Genomic DNA, 18,809 nt, shown 5'->3' on the forward strand with positions numbered 1-18,809 from the left:
ACGTCCACATACGCACAAGCACACACACTTAAGGCTGTATTCGTCTTCGAGACGCCAGATAATGCTGTTCATAGTAAGCCTAATATGGCTTAACCTAACAAATACCTATTTTAAAGAAGTAGACTTGAAGCAAAACACTAGTTGGCCAAATGATGAGCTTCTAAAATAGTGAGTCCAACTCACAAGACTGTGTTTTTTTATGTTGAGATAACTGGTGAGATGATCAATAACACTCTGTTACAACCCCAAAAACAAATACATTTATCTACAGTGAACAAACTGTCTCTCGCTACAGGCAGAAGTTAGATTGTGACCGTCGACAAACTCACAAATCATGAAGTTTCCAGCCCTAAAGATCATTAACTGGTCTTTCTGTTATCCACTTACAAGTTTATGCATTCACTCTACAAAATGCTGTAAATAAACTATGTACAGTTGAGGTCAAAAGTTTACATCCTCCTTTCTGAATCTGCAAAACGGTCATTATTTTAACAAAATAAGAAGGATCATATAAAATGCATGTTATTTTTTATTTAGTACTGACCTGAATAAGATATGTCACGTAATAGGCGTTTACATATAGTCTACAATGGAAAATAATAGCTGAAATTATAAAAATGACCCCGTTCAAAAGTTTACATACACTTGGATACTTCTCGATTCTACTGTGTTTTTTTGTTTAGTGATAGTTGTTTATGAGTCTCTTGTTTGTCCTGAACAGTTAAACTGCCTGCCTTCAGGTCCCACAAATTCTTTGGTTTTCCAGCATTTTTGTGTATTTGAACCCTTTCCAACAATGACTGTATGATTTTGAGAGCCATCTTTTCACACTGAGGACAACTGAGGGACTCATATGCAACGATTACAGAAGGTTCAAACACTCACTGATGCTCCAGAAGGAAAGAACATGCATTAAGAGTCTTTAAACGTATTGAATTTAGCTTAATTTTCCTTCTGGAGCATCAGTGAGTGTTTGAACCTTCTGTAATAGTTGCATATGAGTCCCTCAGTTGTCCTCAGTGTGAAAAGATGGATCTCAAAATCATACAGTCATTGTTGGAAAGAGTTCAAATGCACAACAATGCTGGAAAACCAAATAATTTGTGGGACCTGAAGGATTTTTCTGAAGAACAGCAGGCAGTTTAACTGTTCAGGACAAACAAGGAATTCATGAACAACTATCACTAAAAAAAAAAACACACACAGCTGTGGATCATTCAGGTAACAACACAGTATTAAGAATCAAGTGTATGTAAACTTTTGAACAGGGTTGTTTTTATAAATTCAACTATTATTTTTTCTTGTGGACTATATGTAAACATCTTCTATGTGAAATATCTTATTCAGGTCAGTACTAAATAAACAATGGCATGCATTTTGTATGATCCCTCTGTAACTGTATTGGAATCGAATGTTATGCCTAAGTAGGGTTTTGTTGGTTATAATACAAACAAAACAAAAGATTAAAAAAAAAAAAATCAAAGCATATAAAATGTATTTTAAATCATGCTATGTTCAGTTTCTGAACCACAGGACATTTTTATGTGACAAAAAGATCACTTTTTTTCAAACAGAGGGGGGAAAAAATCCACTATGATGAAATATTCATAAATAAGGATTATAATAATTGTCATCTGCACAGAATAAAATAAAACTTTGCTCTTACCTCAGACTGCAGGGGCAAAGGGCAGGGGTCAGAGGTGGTATCACAGGTGTAGAAACTTTCGTGATGTCCTTTCGTCATGAACAAGGTGTGCAAAAGACAGAAAGATAAAAAGGAAAAAAAAAAAGATTAATATGAAACCATTAAATAATCATAACAATTCTACGATTCATTCGATACAATTAAAGGTCTGAAACCAAATCATTAAAATCATAGAGGTATAGAGATGTGTATATACACATATATACTTATATGTAAAATATTATTTAAACACTTAAAATAAATGACCTTGTTTTACACCATTAAGCTCTAGAGATATTACACATAAAGCACATCACAAAACCAGTCTTAAGTTGCACGGCTATATTTGTATTTTTATGGGTCAAAATGATCACTTTTTCTTTTAAGCCAAAAATCTTTAGGATATTAAGTGAAGATCATGTTCCATGAAGACATTTTGTAAATTTCCTACTGTAAATATATCAAAACGTAATGTTTGATTAGTAATATGCATTGCTAAGATCTTCATTTGCACAACTTTAAAGGTGATTTTCTCAATATTTAAGTTTTTTGCACCCTCAAATTCTAGACTTTCAAATAGTTGCATCTGAGCCAAATATCATATCCTAAAAAAACATACATACATCAATGCAAAGCTTATTTATTAAGCTTTCAGATGATGTTTAAATCTCAGTTTTAAAAAACTGACCCTTATGACTGGTTTTGTGGTCGCATTTAATATGCAAATTGCGGTGTAACTGACAGTTTTCTTTCTCATAAACTCTCACGTGTAGTGCTTCTGCTAAACAAAGTTGAAGTTAGCACATATCCCCTACAGACCGCCGCTGCCTCTAAAAAAAGCCTGTTAAATCCCTCGACCCAGTTCAGTTCACAAAGCCATTCATTCTGGTCTGTAATCACTGCGGGCCAGACTGAGTGAACTCTCACCTCACACCACAGCCGACATGCGTGTTTACAGCACTTTCTATTAGAGTAAAATATCTCCAGAAAGATTAGAGAGCGAACGCTAACATCTATCCACTACAATCTCCACTTCAGGATGTAAACAACGTTTAAAAGCAGCGATAACAACTGCAAAAGAAAAAGCTCGCGCGTTCATGAACGCACCTTCGTTGATGAGCAGCTGAAGCGGAATCGATACAATAGAAGAAGAAACTAAACGAACCTTCGTCTAATGTTGTTTGCATTAAAACGCGCGCGTTTGAAATGCTTTGAAAACACTTTACTTGTGTCAGATCTCCGTTTGTGTTTCACAGAAATAAATAGAAATAATATGCGTGTTTAACGACAAAGGGACTGTGAAATTAATAACACAATTGGATTTCCAATCCAGGCTCTTTGGAAACACGTGACTGTGACGACATTACAAAAGGATTACGTTACTTCTTAAATTTGGGCTTAAAAGCGTTTAATATTCTTCCAAACATATGGAAATGTTTATCACGTTGGTTGTTGTGTGTATCGCCGCAGTTTGGAAGTGGCAGGTGAGGTGAGTGGCGTTTATCGCGTTTGAAAATAACGTACTTTACACCACATACACTAAACACCACACTCAACCTAACATAATATGTTAACAAAAGTGAGATAAAAACGTATTTGCTGAGGTAACCATGTGGTTTTAGTTTATTTCTACAAGTCTGTGAGCTTTTATAAGTGTCGTGACTCAAGTGCAATGCTGTATCAGGTGAGCTAACGAGCAAGTTTGCTACTTCTAAAACAACATACATGTGACCCTGGACCACAAAATCACTCATAAGGGCCAATTTATTATTGAGCTTGATAAGCTTTCTATTGATGTATGGTTTGATAGGATATGATAAGGTTTGGCCAAGATACAACTATTTGAAAATCTGGGTGCAAAAAAAAAAAAAATCTAAATATTACGAAAATCGCCTTTAAAGTTGTCCAAATGAAGTTCATAGCAATGCATATTACTAATCAAAAATTAGGTTTCGATATATTTACAGTGGGAAATGTACAAAGTATCTTCATGGAACATGATCTTTACTTAATATCCTAATGATTTTTGGCATAAAAGAAATCGATAATTTATCGAATACAATGTATTTTTGGCTATTGCTACTTAAGACCGTGCTGCTTAAGACTGGTTTTGTGGTCCAGGGTCATATATAACCTATAAATCCTGTGAAGTAAACATTATAATGTGTTCAGTTCATTATTTGCTGTCTGAAAAGCTAGGAGTAGATTTTAGTATTACATGAAAAGAGATAGAGAGAGATAAATATGTGACCCTGGACCACAAAACCAGTCATAAGGGTCCATTTTGATGCAATGCATATATTACTAATCAAAAATTAGGTTTTGATATATTTACAGTAGGAAATTTATGATCTTTACTTAATATCCTAATGATTTTTGGCATAAAAGAAATCGATGATTTATCGAATACAATGTATTTTTGGCTATTGCTACTTAAGACCGTGCTGCTTAAGACTGGTTTTGTGGTCCAGGGTCATATATAACCTATAAATCCTGTGAAGTAAACATTATAATGTGTTCATTAGTTTACAAATCATGCACTACGGTAAAAATGCTCTGAAACCATAAAGACACAGTGCTAAAATAAGTACTTGTTAATCAAAAAATATAGAGGGTTTGCACTTATGTCACGTTTTGGTCAGTAATCCGGATGCACGGCTACATTGGCGATACTCGGATGTAAACAATAGCGTCAATTGCATGATTAATGTACAACTGAATACGTTGTTCTGCTAATTTATGCTGTCTAAACCATGGAAAAATATGTGTGAAAGCTGCTAAATCATATTGCGAAGGACTTAGTAAGCGGGAAAGGGCACAAAATTTTGACAAACTAAAGTTAATAGGTGGTAAAGATACATACGAGCAGTGTTAAGATATTCGCCTTATATTTCACCTACTTGACTGGAAATGATATGAACAAACACAAATGTTTTCAAGATTTCTTGCTGTGGAAATACTAGTTCAGTCAATCCTAGGCCAACCACAGACGCCTTTTATTCCTCAGAGAGTTTTTTGCACTCTTCTCCTTGATTTGTTATAACTTTTGGCAGTATAGTACTCCAAATGTTTATCCTGGTCCGACCGATTAGTACAGCCCAAAACATGACAATAATTGAGCATTTTCAGCAATAATCAGCAAAATATGTGAGTTTCGTTGGGTTCAGATGCGTTGTTTACGTTCAGTGCCGCCAATATGGCTGATTGGTGATGCAATTTAAAAACACTCTATTCCCCTCTAATCATAAAAGTGTGAAAATGTTATTGGTGTTTTACTGCCGCTGGTGTTCATTTCAGCTGTAAGTTTCGCTATAAAACAATGTATTTGTGCTGCCTTAAAATGTTTAGTCAACTCAAATATCTAAGTTGTCACTTACACGAATCAAGTTGACTAAACGTAAAATTTTAAACCAGCACAAACACTTACTTTAAGTTAAAAGCTGAAGTCACTCCCATTGTATGGAAAACAGCAGCCTGGATATTGTGTTAAACTTCTCCTTTAATGTTCAACTGAAAAAAAAAAAAACAACAAATCAAAAAAAGAGACATGCATGAAAGTGAATAAGCATAAATGAGAAAAGTTTCCCTTTAAGCTAGAGATAACAGCTCTTCAGTAGCAGCGTAACTGCGGTAGAGCGGTGTGGTAATGCCCGGGGTTGTGAAACGGGACGCTGCGAAGGCGTTTTATTGATACGAGTGGCACAGAGCAGCTCAAGGACTTGCTTTTGTTTTCATATTCACCTCACTGCTGTGCTCTCTGCCACAGGACATGACATCACTCGCCGGGGTCACGGCCCGCCACCGACTCCGCGATGAAGAAAAAAAAAGGAAAGGGGGAGAGATGAAGACGAGAAAAGAAAGACTTGGGAAGTGGTGCTCTGTAGGTCACCTTGCCTGGCTGAGAGATCAATGTCGCTTTGACTCGCTGGTTAAAGAGAGAGAGAGCGAGAGACTGCAGCCCAGACACCTTGCCAGTAAATCACCTTGCCAGCTTCATTGAGATGCAGGTATAACACAGGATGGGCACAAGGCCAATGCCTACAATACCCACACACACACACACACACACATATATACACTCGTCTATGGGCTTTTCCTTGAACTATAACATACTTTAGCAATTAAAAGGATAGTTCCGAAAAATATAATGATTTTCAGAGACTTGGAAAATAGTGGACAACATATGTGGACTATTTGAATCGGCATCTGTTAGATAATAACGGGTGAGAGATAATTCATTAAAAAAATTATAATTATATAGATGTGACCCTGGACCACAAAACAAGTCATAAGGGTACATTTTTCGAAATCTGAAAACTGATGAATAAGCTTTGCACTGATGTATGGTTTGTTAGAGTAGAACAATATTTGGCTGAGATACAACTATTTAAAAATCTGAAATCTGAGGGTGCAAAAAATCAAAATACTGAGAAAATCGGCTTTAAAGTTGTCCAGATGAAGTTCTTAGCAATGCATATTACTAATCAAAAATTGAGTTTTGATATATCTACGGTAGGAAATGTACAAAATATCTTCATGGAACATTTTTGGCATAAAATTGATAATTTTGACCCATGCAATGTATTTTTGGCTATTGCTACAAATATACCTGTTCTACTCATTTTTTGTGGTCCAGGGTCACATATATAAATAAAATGTTACAAATTATAATAAACTATACTATTTAAACGTAAGTGTATACGTAAATAAATTAATAAATAAATAAATATGGGTGTGTGTCGAAGGGATAGTTCATGATAAATAAATAAATAAATAAATAAATAAATAAATATGAGTGTGAGTCGAAGAGATAGTTAATAAAAATAAATAAATACATAAATAAATAAAATAAGATAAGCATGGGTATTAGCCGAAGGGATACTTTATGATAAATAAATAAATAAGATAAGATAATATAATTATGGGTGTGAGAAGAAGGGATATTTCATGAAAAATAAATAAATAAATAAATAAATAAGATGATTAAATTAGATCATTATAGGTGTGAGCAGAAGAGATAGATGGATAGACACTTATTTTATTGTTTATTTAATTATTTAATTGCACAGACAGACAGATAGATAGATAGATAGATCGATAGATCTATCTATCTATCTGTCTGTGCAATTAAATAATTAAATAAACGATAAAATAAATGGAAAAAAGGTAATTATGGATGTGAGTAAAAGGGATAATTCATCAAAAATGTGGAACAAAAATAGAATCTAATATGAATAATTAATTAAATTAAATTGAAAAATGAACTGAAAAATAACATAACTCTGCTAAATGTAAAAAATGATGGAAAGTCATGATTTCAGCTATGATTTCATGATCGGTTGAACCTCGCAACATTAAGATCAATGCATCAGACCAATATTGTTACAGAAAACGACTATATTATCTACAATAACCTAATCAGTGATTTTAATGTCTATATGGCGTTATAGATTTTCCTTTTGAAGCTTGACAGACGCAGTCACAATCCACTTCCATTGTACTGTATTGTACTGTAAAAGAGCAGCTTGAACCTTCTACTAAATCTTTCCATTTTAAATTCCCCAAAATAGATAGCAGATTTATTGCATTCATCTATATAATTAAAACAAATGATTACATAAATGTTTTTAGCCATGTTTGATGAACTGTCCCTTTAACTCCCACCGGCAACGATCCAACGCATGGCTGCTTTTGGAAAACAAACACTCCAGCATCACGCGTGCACGCCGTCTCTTTGGCTCTCTCCTAAAGTACAAGGAAACCTTCAAAGCTCAGGCAATCAACACAAACACATCCATTTCCTCAGTGTAACGGTGGAGGGAAAGTTAAATTATTATCTTTTCAAATAGCTGCTCTATAACTCAGGTTTACAGAGGCAGAGCGGGGTCGGGGGACGGCGGCACGTCTGCGGATGATGGACGCACATGGCAGCGACATAAACTCCCTCCTTTAAATCACTCTAAATGGAAATGTTTAGCGTGGAGAGATGCAGATGAGCTCGGATTCCAACACCGCCGAGCTTGTTTTTGTGCTTCCCAATGAAAAACGCCCGCAGCTTGCCTTGACGCCAAAGACGAAAACGGCCAGAGCAAGTGAGAGTAGATCATAAACATTTAGTAATTTTGTTTGGATATTTTGGATAAGACAAGGCCTTGATGATCAGTTTCAGTTCTATAACAACTATAATTGCTTTATTCCAAATTTGTTCTCAGATTATTATGTCAACACAATCGACTCAAGCATATTTCTCTGCGTTCGCCGAGGCCTTGCAGTCACGCCGATCATTTTTAATCCACGCCGTGAGAAAATGAGTCAAAAAACGCCTGCCAAGCTAAACACGGACTCCCAGCAGAGACGATGTCTGATATGATTAAAGATATTACCCTGTAACGCTGCTGTATGTAAATGATTGAGATGTCAATATGCATGAGTTGAACTCTGATTTCCTATTGTTGACCTCAGATGCAAAAGACCGATATTGTGACAGAAGACAACTATATTATCTGTAATAACCTAATCAGGATTGCCCGCGACCAATGATTAGGGCACATATGGTGTCAATATCCCGCTGCTGATTGAATTAAGTGGAATCGCAGAGTGTATGCAATTTGTTTTGATGCATGCATATGTGTGTGTGTGTGTGTGTGTTTGCAGTGGATTGGTGTGAAGGCATTGGCCTGTGGCTGTGAGTGTGTGTTTTGGCAATTTGTACTAGATGCATGTTGCTTATGGAACCAAGGTGTGAAAATATACACAGTGTGTGTAATGAAATCCACTGACTTCATTCACAAGCTGAAATGAAATGTTTGCTTCGTCTATGGTAATGCGCTCCTTCATCAGAAGCTGCTAAACAGGATGTGTTTCAGTGCATCATTAAATGTTTGATTGTGTCCGATAATGCTGGTTTTAAAATAGTTACAGCTGGATTAGTGTGAATATGTAGACAAAAATATTAGCTGGGATGATGGTTTGGTTGATAAATGATATTCAAACTTCAAATTTTCAAACTAAAAAGCAGAAACCAAAAGTGTAATCCACTGCCAGCAAAATAAATAAATTAATTAAAAAAATGAATGAATGCATGCGTTTATTGATGAATAAGGCATGGCCTTAATTATCCGTTAAGTATTTTTGATGTCATTTTCAGTTCATTATTTGCTGGCTGAAAAGTTAGGAGTAGATTCTGAATAGATTTGAGTATTACATGGAGAGAGATAGAGATATTATTAATAATTATAATATATAAAATAATGTATAATATGTGACCTTGGACCACAAAACCAGACCAGCCATTAGGGTTCATTTTGATGCAATGCATATTACTAATCAAAAATTAGGTTTTGATATATTTACGGTAGGAAATGTACAAAGTATGTTCAAGGAACATGAACTTTACTTAATATCCTAATGGTTTGTGGCATAAAATAATAATAATAATTTTGACCCATACAATGTATTTTTGGCTATTGCTACAAATATACCCGTGGTACCTAAGACTGGTTTTGTGGTCCAGAGTGAGATAATATAAACAATTATAATATATATATAATCGTTTATAACATATGACCCTGGACCACAAAACCAGACCAGTCATAAGGGTTCATTTTGATGCAATGCATATTACTAATCAAAAATTAGGTTTTGATATATTTATAAAAATAAAATAATTAAATAATAATAAAATAATAAAATAATAATTTTGGCTCATACAATGTATTTTTGGCTATTGCTACAAATATACCTGTGCTACTTAAGACTGGTTTTGTGGTTCAGAGTCAGATATATAAATAAAATGCGAAGAATTGTTAAAAAATAATGATAGTCTACTGTATGTAAATAACTTAAATGTTGAACTGTCATTTCCTATTCTTGATCTCACAAAAATCAGACAAATTAGAGAGATGCACTATTTTAATCAGCATACATAGATCATTATGGGTGTGAATTAAAAGGATAGGTCTTGAAAAATGTGGAAAAAATGATAAAAACAAATACAAAACTAGTCATAAGTGTCAAAAAAAAAGTTTAAATAAGAAATAAGTTTTCTATTGATGTATGGTTTGTTAGGATAGGACTATTTGGTCAAGATACAACTATTTGAAAAATGTGGAATCGGGTGCAAAAAATCAAAATATTGAGAAAATCGCCTTTAAAGTTGTCCTAATGAAGTTCTTAGCAATGCATATTACTAATCAAAAATTAGGTTTATATATATTTACGGTAGGACATGTACAAAATATCTTCAAGGAACTTGATCTTTACTTAATATCCTAATGATTTGTGGCATAAAAATAATACTTTTGATCCATACAATGTATTTTTGGCTGTTGCTACAAATATACATGTGCTACTTAAGACTGGTTTTGTGATCCAGAGTCAGATATATAAAAAAAATGTTATATTAAGTATTAAAAAATAATGATAGTCTACTGTATGTAAATAACTTAAATGTTGAACTGTCATTTCCTATTCTTGATCTCACAAAAATCTGACAAATTAGAGATGCACTATTTTAATCAGCATACATAGATCATTATGGGTGTGAATTAAAAGGATAGGTCTTTAAAAATGTGGGAAAAATGATAAAAAACAAACGCAAAACTATAAGGGTCAATTAAAAAAAAAAGTTTAAATAAGAAATAAGTTTTCTATTGATGTATGGTTTGTTAGGATAGGACAATATTTGGTAGAGATACAACTATTTGAAAATCTGGAATCGGGTGCAAAAAAATCTAAATATTGAGAAAATCGTCTTTAAAGTTGTCCAAATGAAGTTGCAACCTAAGACTGGTTTTGTGGTCCAGAGTGAGATATTATAAATAATTATAATATATATATATATATATATATATATAAAATCATTTATAATATGTGACCCTGGACCACAAAACCAGACCAGTCATAAGTGTTAATTTTGATGCAATGCATATTACTAATCAAAAATTAGGTTTTGATATATTTACAGTGGGAAATTTACTAAATATCTTCATGGAACATGATTTTTGGCATTAAAGAAAAATCAATCATTATTAGCATTTGATACAATGTATTTTTGGCTTTTGCTACAAATATACCTGTGCTACTTATACCGATAGATAAAAAAGTAAAAATAATCAAAATAGCAACAAAAAAAGAAAACAAACTCTGTTGTAGTTTTCTAAAACAGACACCAGCATACCGTCATACAACGTGAGCAACAAATAAAACATTTTTAGTCTAACAAAAAATCTAAATGAAAGCATTTCCTGCGATAGCTAAAACTGTAATTATATTAAAACGAAAAATTCTATTCCATTTAATTAAGATTCTAATATGGAATAGAAAAAGGAAACAGTTTGAAACTCAGCTGCAGTTTTCTAAAGCAGATGACTAAAAGTATCAATATTAATAATAATAATAATAATGGATAAATCTCCTCTGGCTAAAAAGCTGTAACTAGATGCATAATAATAATAATAATGATAAAACAAATAACTGGGATAGACAAAAAAAAAAAAGCAGAGGTCCACGTTGCACCTGCTGTCTGGTACAGTGTGTATCTACTGTTCTGAGTTATAACGCTGATGTCATTAACCAGTTTTGCGTTTTGACCTCATCAAACAGAAAAGCCATAAATTAGAGGCGCCGCAGCCACTCAAAGGCAGTCGAAGCCCAGCTGGGGAAAATCAGCAATGATTCATCAATTTAAAGGAGCAGAAACAAGGTCTTTTCTCCACTATTAATCATGCAAGAAATCATTGTGCGTTTTTCCACGGCGTGGAGCGTACAGCCGTTTCCCTGAGCTCTCGCGGCCTATAGCGCTATGAACGATGGGCTCTGAATTCCTCTGAACGCCGTGAGTTTAAGAGTGTGTGCGTCATCCGTTTGGTATTCAAATCATCATTGTGCTGATGAGCCACTACGTTTTCACCCAACGCCCTGAATTCAGACATCCCACACACTTTTCACTTTCTTTCCAGCTGTGAGCCCACATCCTGTTTGCTGTGACAATGAGAGGGGAAGCTTGAGTCACTCTTCTAATTATTTTGGGGCTGATAATAGTGATAGCTTGAGAGAACGACTGATGGGCCTAAAGAGATAAAGAAGCTGAAAAGTGCATGAAGATTGGAGAAAACAAAAAGGAAATGTGACTTTGAAAAACAGGCTGTTATTTGAAATCTGCAGTGGCTGATAAGTGGAGGTTTTGATGTACAGACAATGTCAAATCATACACTTTTGTGCTTTAGAAAACACAAACAGCTCATTTGTTTTAATAAACTCTAAGTGAAACTATCTGCTAATGATATTTCTAAATAAGCTAGAAAGGCCTGAATGGTAGAAAAGAAATAAAGGTCATTAATTGTGACTGCTCACAGTCACAGTCAGGTTATTCTTATCCAAAGAAAGCGATAATTTATCGAACTGAGTTTCTGTTCATTTTAAATGCGCTTTAGAAATACTATAATGATTTCGAGGCGAATCTGTTTGTCAAAATCGCAGTTTTTCCGAGTATACTAGTTTTTTTTTTTTACAAGTGTATACTCTCAGTTAATTAATGATTAACCAGGGCAGCGAAACTAAACTGTTGTCTTTTGATAAGATGTGTTTAAAGGTAGACGAAATTAGGTTTTTCTTTTTTGCGGAGCAACAGAAATTAATTTTAAAACGGAAAGGAGAGATAAATGTCTGTTTCTCTCCTAAAACAAGTGCTATTTAAATATAAGTTTTTATTTGTAAATTATTCTTTAGATTGTATCGAATCTGTCTTTAGTGAATTATTGAATTATAAACGCGCTAAGCGCGCCCAAATAAGTGATGGCGCATTTTGTCATGTTTATCAAAAACGTCGCTGTATACACTGTTATCCTGGCTTTTGTCAAATACAAATGATTGTGTCTGTCATACGTTATTTTAGTTCACTCACAAATCAAGCAAATGCGATTTAATCAGAGATTTGCTCACCTCTTGAAACTCGGGCGAACTGTGACGCGGCAACAAGTGAAATTGTGAACTTTCCTCATAACTATAAAACATTAAAAATCAAAAACTGGTATTTCATTTTCTAATCAACATGTGTTGTTAAAACTGTATTCAGTGAGAGTGTCATATTTTAGACGTGCTCTAATAAATAACACGAGGACATTTGATTTTAAATCTTTAACATTTATTGATGAACTACTGCTTCGGTTTGTACAGTATTTTTTTGTCAATTAATCGATATCAAATATTAAAACGATGTATTCGTATGTTACACAGGTTACTACGTTCTCCGAAAGGTTTTATTTCCAACCTGATGCAAGTAGGCTAAATGTTATAAAGCAGCGAGCTCCGAAACATTTCAGCATTCTGTCATGTAATAATTTCATTTATGTTTAGATGCAAATCCTAAATAAATGCAGTATTTCAAGCGCAAACTCGGATACAATATTCTTCTCTTTAATGAGAATGATTTAGCAGCACTTTAGTCCATTAAACAGTTCGAAATTGCTGATTTGACCATATTTTATGTGAAGTGACATGTTTGTCATTTTGAAAATCTTTCACAGTCTTGAGTGCATCACACTGAGATAAATTACAATTGTTTCAGGGGTTTAATAAAGTCTCCGTCCGAAAACAAAAAGGATAATCATACAGAATCAACTCTTCTTGCCAAAACATGTTTCATTACTATAATTGTTGTACAAAAATGACAGGAGTTTGTCGCAAGAATCATGGAGGCGATGATTGATGTATGGGATGAAAAGATGTCACTTTTTTTGCTCAGGGTCCCAAAAAAGTGGACGAGACAATGGGAAGATGAATGCAGTCAGTTCAGGTAAAAGAAACAACGTCAGCCAACATGACCAGCATGTGGGGTCGACACAATATCGCGTCCGATATACAAATAAATACATTATCGAATGAATTCTTCACAACAACACAAAATGTGATGCGGTTTGAATGAAACACAAAGTCAATCTCGCTCAGCTTATGAGGGAAATGAGTCTGTCATGAGTTCAAACACTTCTCCATGCTTTCAGTGTACAGTGCACTCACGTAACCAGCATGTGTCACTTGAACTTTGCCAAATGTGAACTTAAAAAGTTACGCAACACGAAGCATAGGACAACATGGGGAGATATCAAATGAAAGTACGTTGACATATATTACAGTTTGAACAGAACAGACAAAACGAAAGGGAAATGTCCTATTATTGTCCAAAAGCGCAGAGCAAAAGTTATGTAGGCTAAACCCTAAAGCTCGGTTTCTTCATTACTGGGTTAAATTTAGCTAGGTTTTGCGAAAAATCAAAGTGAGGGGACTGCCCCGCGCTCGGCCGATCCAACACACCGCGAGAGTAAAGCGCGTACGAAACTTTTGCACACCGCTGCTGCTCTATTAAGTGCCGGTAAACTCACATGAAAAACTCCGGGGACGACGGGTTGTTGTCGCTGCTGGATCCGTTTTCTCTGAAGCCGCTGCTGATGAGCTTCTCGTATTTTTCTTTGTACGCGTCTCTCTCGCGGACCAGTCTGGAGATCTCCTGCTTGAGGTGGTCCACCTGCTGCATGAGCTGGTTCTTCTCGCCCTCCAGGACGTGCCTCTGCTGGACCCGCTTGTAGCGGCACGACTGCGCGTAGCCTCTGTTTTTGAGGGTTCTCCTTTTCTGTTTGAGCCGGATGACCTCCTCCTTGCTGACCCCCCGGAGCTGCCGGTTGAGCTCCCGCACGGACATGGTCACCAGCTGCTCGTCCGAGAAGCGGTCGTCCAGGTGCATGTGCTGGTGGCTGACGGAGTTGCCGCCGGACGGCAGCGCCCCGGGTGACGGGTGGTGGCCGCCCGGGTGGTGGTGGTGATGGTGGTGGTGGTGGGGCGCCCCGTTCTGGGCTGCGGCGGCCGCGATGACCGCGGAGACCACCGCGGCGGCGGAGCCCATCTCCTCGCCGGCCATGGCGCCTCCCGCCCCGGCTGCGCTGGTAAACTGCTGCCCTCTAGCATAGCCGTCGAAGCTCTGGAGCTGGTGACTGCTGTTGATCAGCGCCTCCACCGCGTCCTCGGGGCTGAAGCCCAAAGCCTCCGGGTTGAGCTGCTGTTGGTAGCCGGTCATCCAGTAAAAATCCTCCAGGTGCGCCTTCTGCTCGCTCCCGGAGCCCGGGCTGGGCGCCGAGAAGCTTGGGGAAGGGGGAACCGAGCTGCAAGGCGTGCTCATCGGGGTGGAAGACAGGGATCCCCCGGCGATCAGGCGGCTGCACTGGCTGATGCTGCGATCGGGCTCCACCGGCTCCTTTTTCACTTCAAACTTCATCAGATCGAAGTCATTAACATATTCCATGGCCAGGGGACTGGTGGGCAGGTCGGAGCTGCTCATTGCCAGTTCTGATGCCATCCTTTTGCTGTTGACAGTCCTCCAAAGGGGGTGAAGAGCAGCTGTCAAAGTGGTCGGGTTCGAGACAGCGTGAGCCAGCTTGATTTCTTTATTTAATTCTTCAAAAGCAAAGAAAAGGGTTCGCCAGCGCCGATTTATTTTTTTTTTTAAATTGACGCCTTTTCGCCTCTCGCGCACAGACGCAGGAGCGCGCGCGTCTCCAGTTCCTCTCTCTTTGTACGCGAGTGTCGACGCGTTTGAGTCGCAAACATTTAACACTGCATGGCTGCGTGGCTTTTTTCGCTCTTGTTTTTTTCAATAGTTTCGTTCAAATGAAGACCGTAACATGTATGTGATTGGCAATTGGATGCTTGGCTGGAGGGAAAAAAAAAGTACTCCGGGCTTGCTCTGGAGTTTTTAAAGGATCACCGAGCATAGGAGTATAAAAGCAATGCTGAGTTTTATAGCCGCCCTGACGTCAGGTTTGAAATACGAAATTGACTCGGACTCGTAGCCAATAGGCTCGCTGAATCCGAGGGTCAATTTACATACTAGAGAAGAAACAAAAGTTTTCCGAACTGTCAGAACTGACAAGAGAGCTAAACGACCACTTTAACTCTTTATGGACTCTGATTTCTTTGCTATTTAAAGCAGGTAACGCTTCTACACATCATTTCCTTCATTGCATTTGTTTTTCACCTATTGCTTAGTCTAACAGTATGCAGTAATCATAATGATTTATACATAATGGCACTGTTAAAACAAGCATTTACACTTATTGCAACTAAACAAAAACAATGCTGCGTTTGAAGGACAGTATTATCGGTATAAGCTATTTTTTAATATAATAAAGCACTTGAAGACTAATGAAGTTTATAAATGTCACGCAAATGCTTTAATTGCGTGATCGCTTGAGGTATCCAACTGAAATCTTTAATAACAGGCTATTATTAAAATGTCTCAGACATATTCCAGATGGAAAAGTAGCCTACACGATGAATATATTAGCGACAGATGTAACTTCTAAAGCAGTTAAAATGACCATATGGTTTCCACAGAGTACGCGTCTTTATGTTGTTTTAATGTGAATATATTCATCTATTACTTTTTATTTCTCCACTGTCCCACAAAACGTGGTCGGGAAGCCCTTACATGCGAGCGGACATGCGGTTTCAAAACTCAACAGCGCCCCCTTTCGGCTGAGCCGAACCGCATCCGTCCATTAGCGGAGTGTTTCATCTCTGCGTGTCACATCACTGTCACATGTTCAGATTGTTTTAACGGCACCGGGGAGCAGTTTTATGATGATATGTCAATGGATTTCTCCATCACATACAAAAATTTTACATTAAGTGCATGGGTGTATGGCCGAGATACAACAGTTTAAAAATCTCCAATATGAGAGTGCAAAAAAAAAAATTAATATTGAGAAAATCGCCTTTAAAGTTGTCTAAATGAAATTCTTAGCAATGCATATTACTAATCAAAAATTAAGTTACAGTAGAAAATGTACACAACATCTCAATGGAACATGATCTTTACTTAAAATCCTAATGATTTTTGGCATACAAGAAAAATCTATAATTTTGACCCCTACAATGTATTTTTAAATGGATATATTTAGGGTCACTTGAGTATGGAGTGTGCTGATATACATTTTGACTACCAATTTCTTTCTTTTTTTGTTCATATGGCCACATTTTCCATTAATGTTCAAGTCACAGTGTAATCACTAAGTACTGAGTAGTACTAATGGACAACGTAATTAATTAGTAATTATTTGAGCAGCTTGTAATTGCATGTTCGTCTTGTTATTTTATTCTAGCTTGTAACACGAGCACGTTATTGTAGAGTATTGCTTGTTATACTTATTTATTTGAGTGTTTAATAGACTGCGTGCACGAGCGCTACACGTGTATCTCTTTAAGTGCTCAAAAACGGCTCTCATTGCTGGAGGCTTTCTTAATAAACAGGATTTCTCTCCTAGAGCAGCATTAGCTCTTGAGAGCAGACAATAAAGAGGACTATTCTCACAGGAGATATGGTCGAGCTCTCTGTGGAAAAGCCAACGCCAGGAAGCCACGCACAACTACAAAGCCGCCAGCGTTAAAAATAAAAATAAATACAAGCCCAGAGTCCCAAAAGGAAATAAATATTCTCTTAGTCTCAGTGACTGTTCTCGGGGACCCAAACCTAGAAAATCAACATATTATTTCATTAATTAGATCACCCAACAAAGCCTTCGGAGGCCGTTCAAAAGCGCTGAATAAATATTGAATTTATCTCCCCTCTGACTGTGTAACTGCTCAACAATCAAGAGAAATAAAGAGTCCCAGATATGAAAACAAATGTATATTTCTTCTTTAGAGCAATGGAAATGTGATTAGCACTGCTTTCTCCCACACTTTTAACATCACAGAAGTGGTATATCAATATATATATATGATCATAAACATGAATATATAATAGCCCTGCAATCAGTGCAGATGAAACACATCTGCTAATTGGCGACTTACAGCTAACACTGATGCCATGCAATATTTATATTCTGCTCACGCTGTGGGGTGAAACCCTACATACTGTTTACATGTTTACATGAACACAACAAATGAGATTGAGATTTTATGTGCTGTCATGATTTATAATTCTACAGTGTGTGTCATTTTGTATGCGTCACCCGATGAAAGAACTGTATTTACTAGGTTGTGGTTGTCAGAAGTGGATTTTAAGGATTCATTCATTTCATTTGTGTAATACATTATAAAAACTGTGTTTTATTAATGTGTATGCATTTAGGTTGTTGGTTTTAAGGCGAGACACTGCAGGTGAACAGGGTAAAAATATTAACTAATAGTTATCACCTTACTTACCCAGTTGATTGATTACATTTACGTTTAAAAATGCAAATGAGCATTATTTAATAAAATATGCGCTACGAAAATCTAAACACTGGAGATGAAGTCAGTTTCAAAATTCTTGTTAAATTTTTTTTTTTTGGACATATTAGAGTCAAATGTTTTTACTGAGGGGATTTCTCATCTTGTCACTCCATAATTCAGAAAATACTTAGAACAGACAGAAAACAATATATTTTCGCAAGTATAAAATGTTGTATATAATCAAGCTAATTATATATGAACAAATCCCTCTGTAAAAACCTTCAGGATATAGACAGGAATACAAATGTCAAGTTTGGTGTGTGTAAGTGCTACTGAAGTGGAGATTTATGGTTCAGTGTAGGAGAAAAAACTCATTTTAGGAAAATGGCCTTCAGAAATATGGATTGTAAATGAAATCTATTGACACAAATAGATATAGTGCTATAAAAGAAAGACTTAACAGTGTCTTTTGGGTGTTTTCTTTCCACTAGTCTGAAAAAAAAAAAAAAAAAAAAAAAAAAAACTTTTATGAAAAACAAAAAAGCTTGTGTAATACATTAGTAATAACACAATAATGTAATATAATATTAATATAAAATATTACTATAGATAGATAGATAGATAGATAGATAGATAGATAGATAGATAGATATAGTTTAATTATATTGTAAGAAAAATGTATAATAAAAATACTATAATATCATTTGTTTTTATTATTATTTTTATTTTGTCTTTTTCTTTAAACTCAAAGTCATTAAAATGCATAACTAATATTATATGTTTTTGACAGGTTTTGTGAGATTTATCTTTATTTTTCTATACCTGGAAGAATGCAAGTGTATGTAAAGTGTTTTTTTATTTATTTATTTTATTTATTTTTTGTACAGTGCTTGTTAACAAACCTTGTTACATGTTACATGTC

General features: G+C 35.9%; 1 protein-coding gene across 1 annotated transcript in view; it reads right to left on the bottom strand.

The window, feature by feature from the left end:
* mafb (MAF bZIP transcription factor b) overlaps nucleotides 1-16,522 on the bottom strand; it is a 134,862-nt gene extending 118,340 nt beyond the window's left edge. The window contains exons 1-2 of the mRNA XM_073831375.1: nucleotides 14,062-16,522; nucleotides 1,667-1,734 (exon numbers count right to left, since the gene is read on the bottom strand). Coding sequence (XP_073687476.1) covers nucleotides 1,707-1,734; nucleotides 14,062-15,029 — 996 coding nt within the window. The 5' untranslated portion in view covers nucleotides 15,030-16,522 and the 3' untranslated portion in view covers nucleotides 1,667-1,706. The remainder of the gene's footprint in view (nucleotides 1-1,666; nucleotides 1,735-14,061) is intronic.
* Between the last annotated feature and the right edge of the window lie 2,287 nt (nucleotides 16,523-18,809).

The sequence above is a fragment of the Garra rufa genome, chromosome 25 (assembly GCF_049309525.1).
Source record: "Garra rufa chromosome 25, GarRuf1.0, whole genome shotgun sequence".
In the NCBI taxonomy this organism is placed as follows: domain Eukaryota; kingdom Metazoa; phylum Chordata; class Actinopteri; order Cypriniformes; family Cyprinidae; genus Garra; species Garra rufa.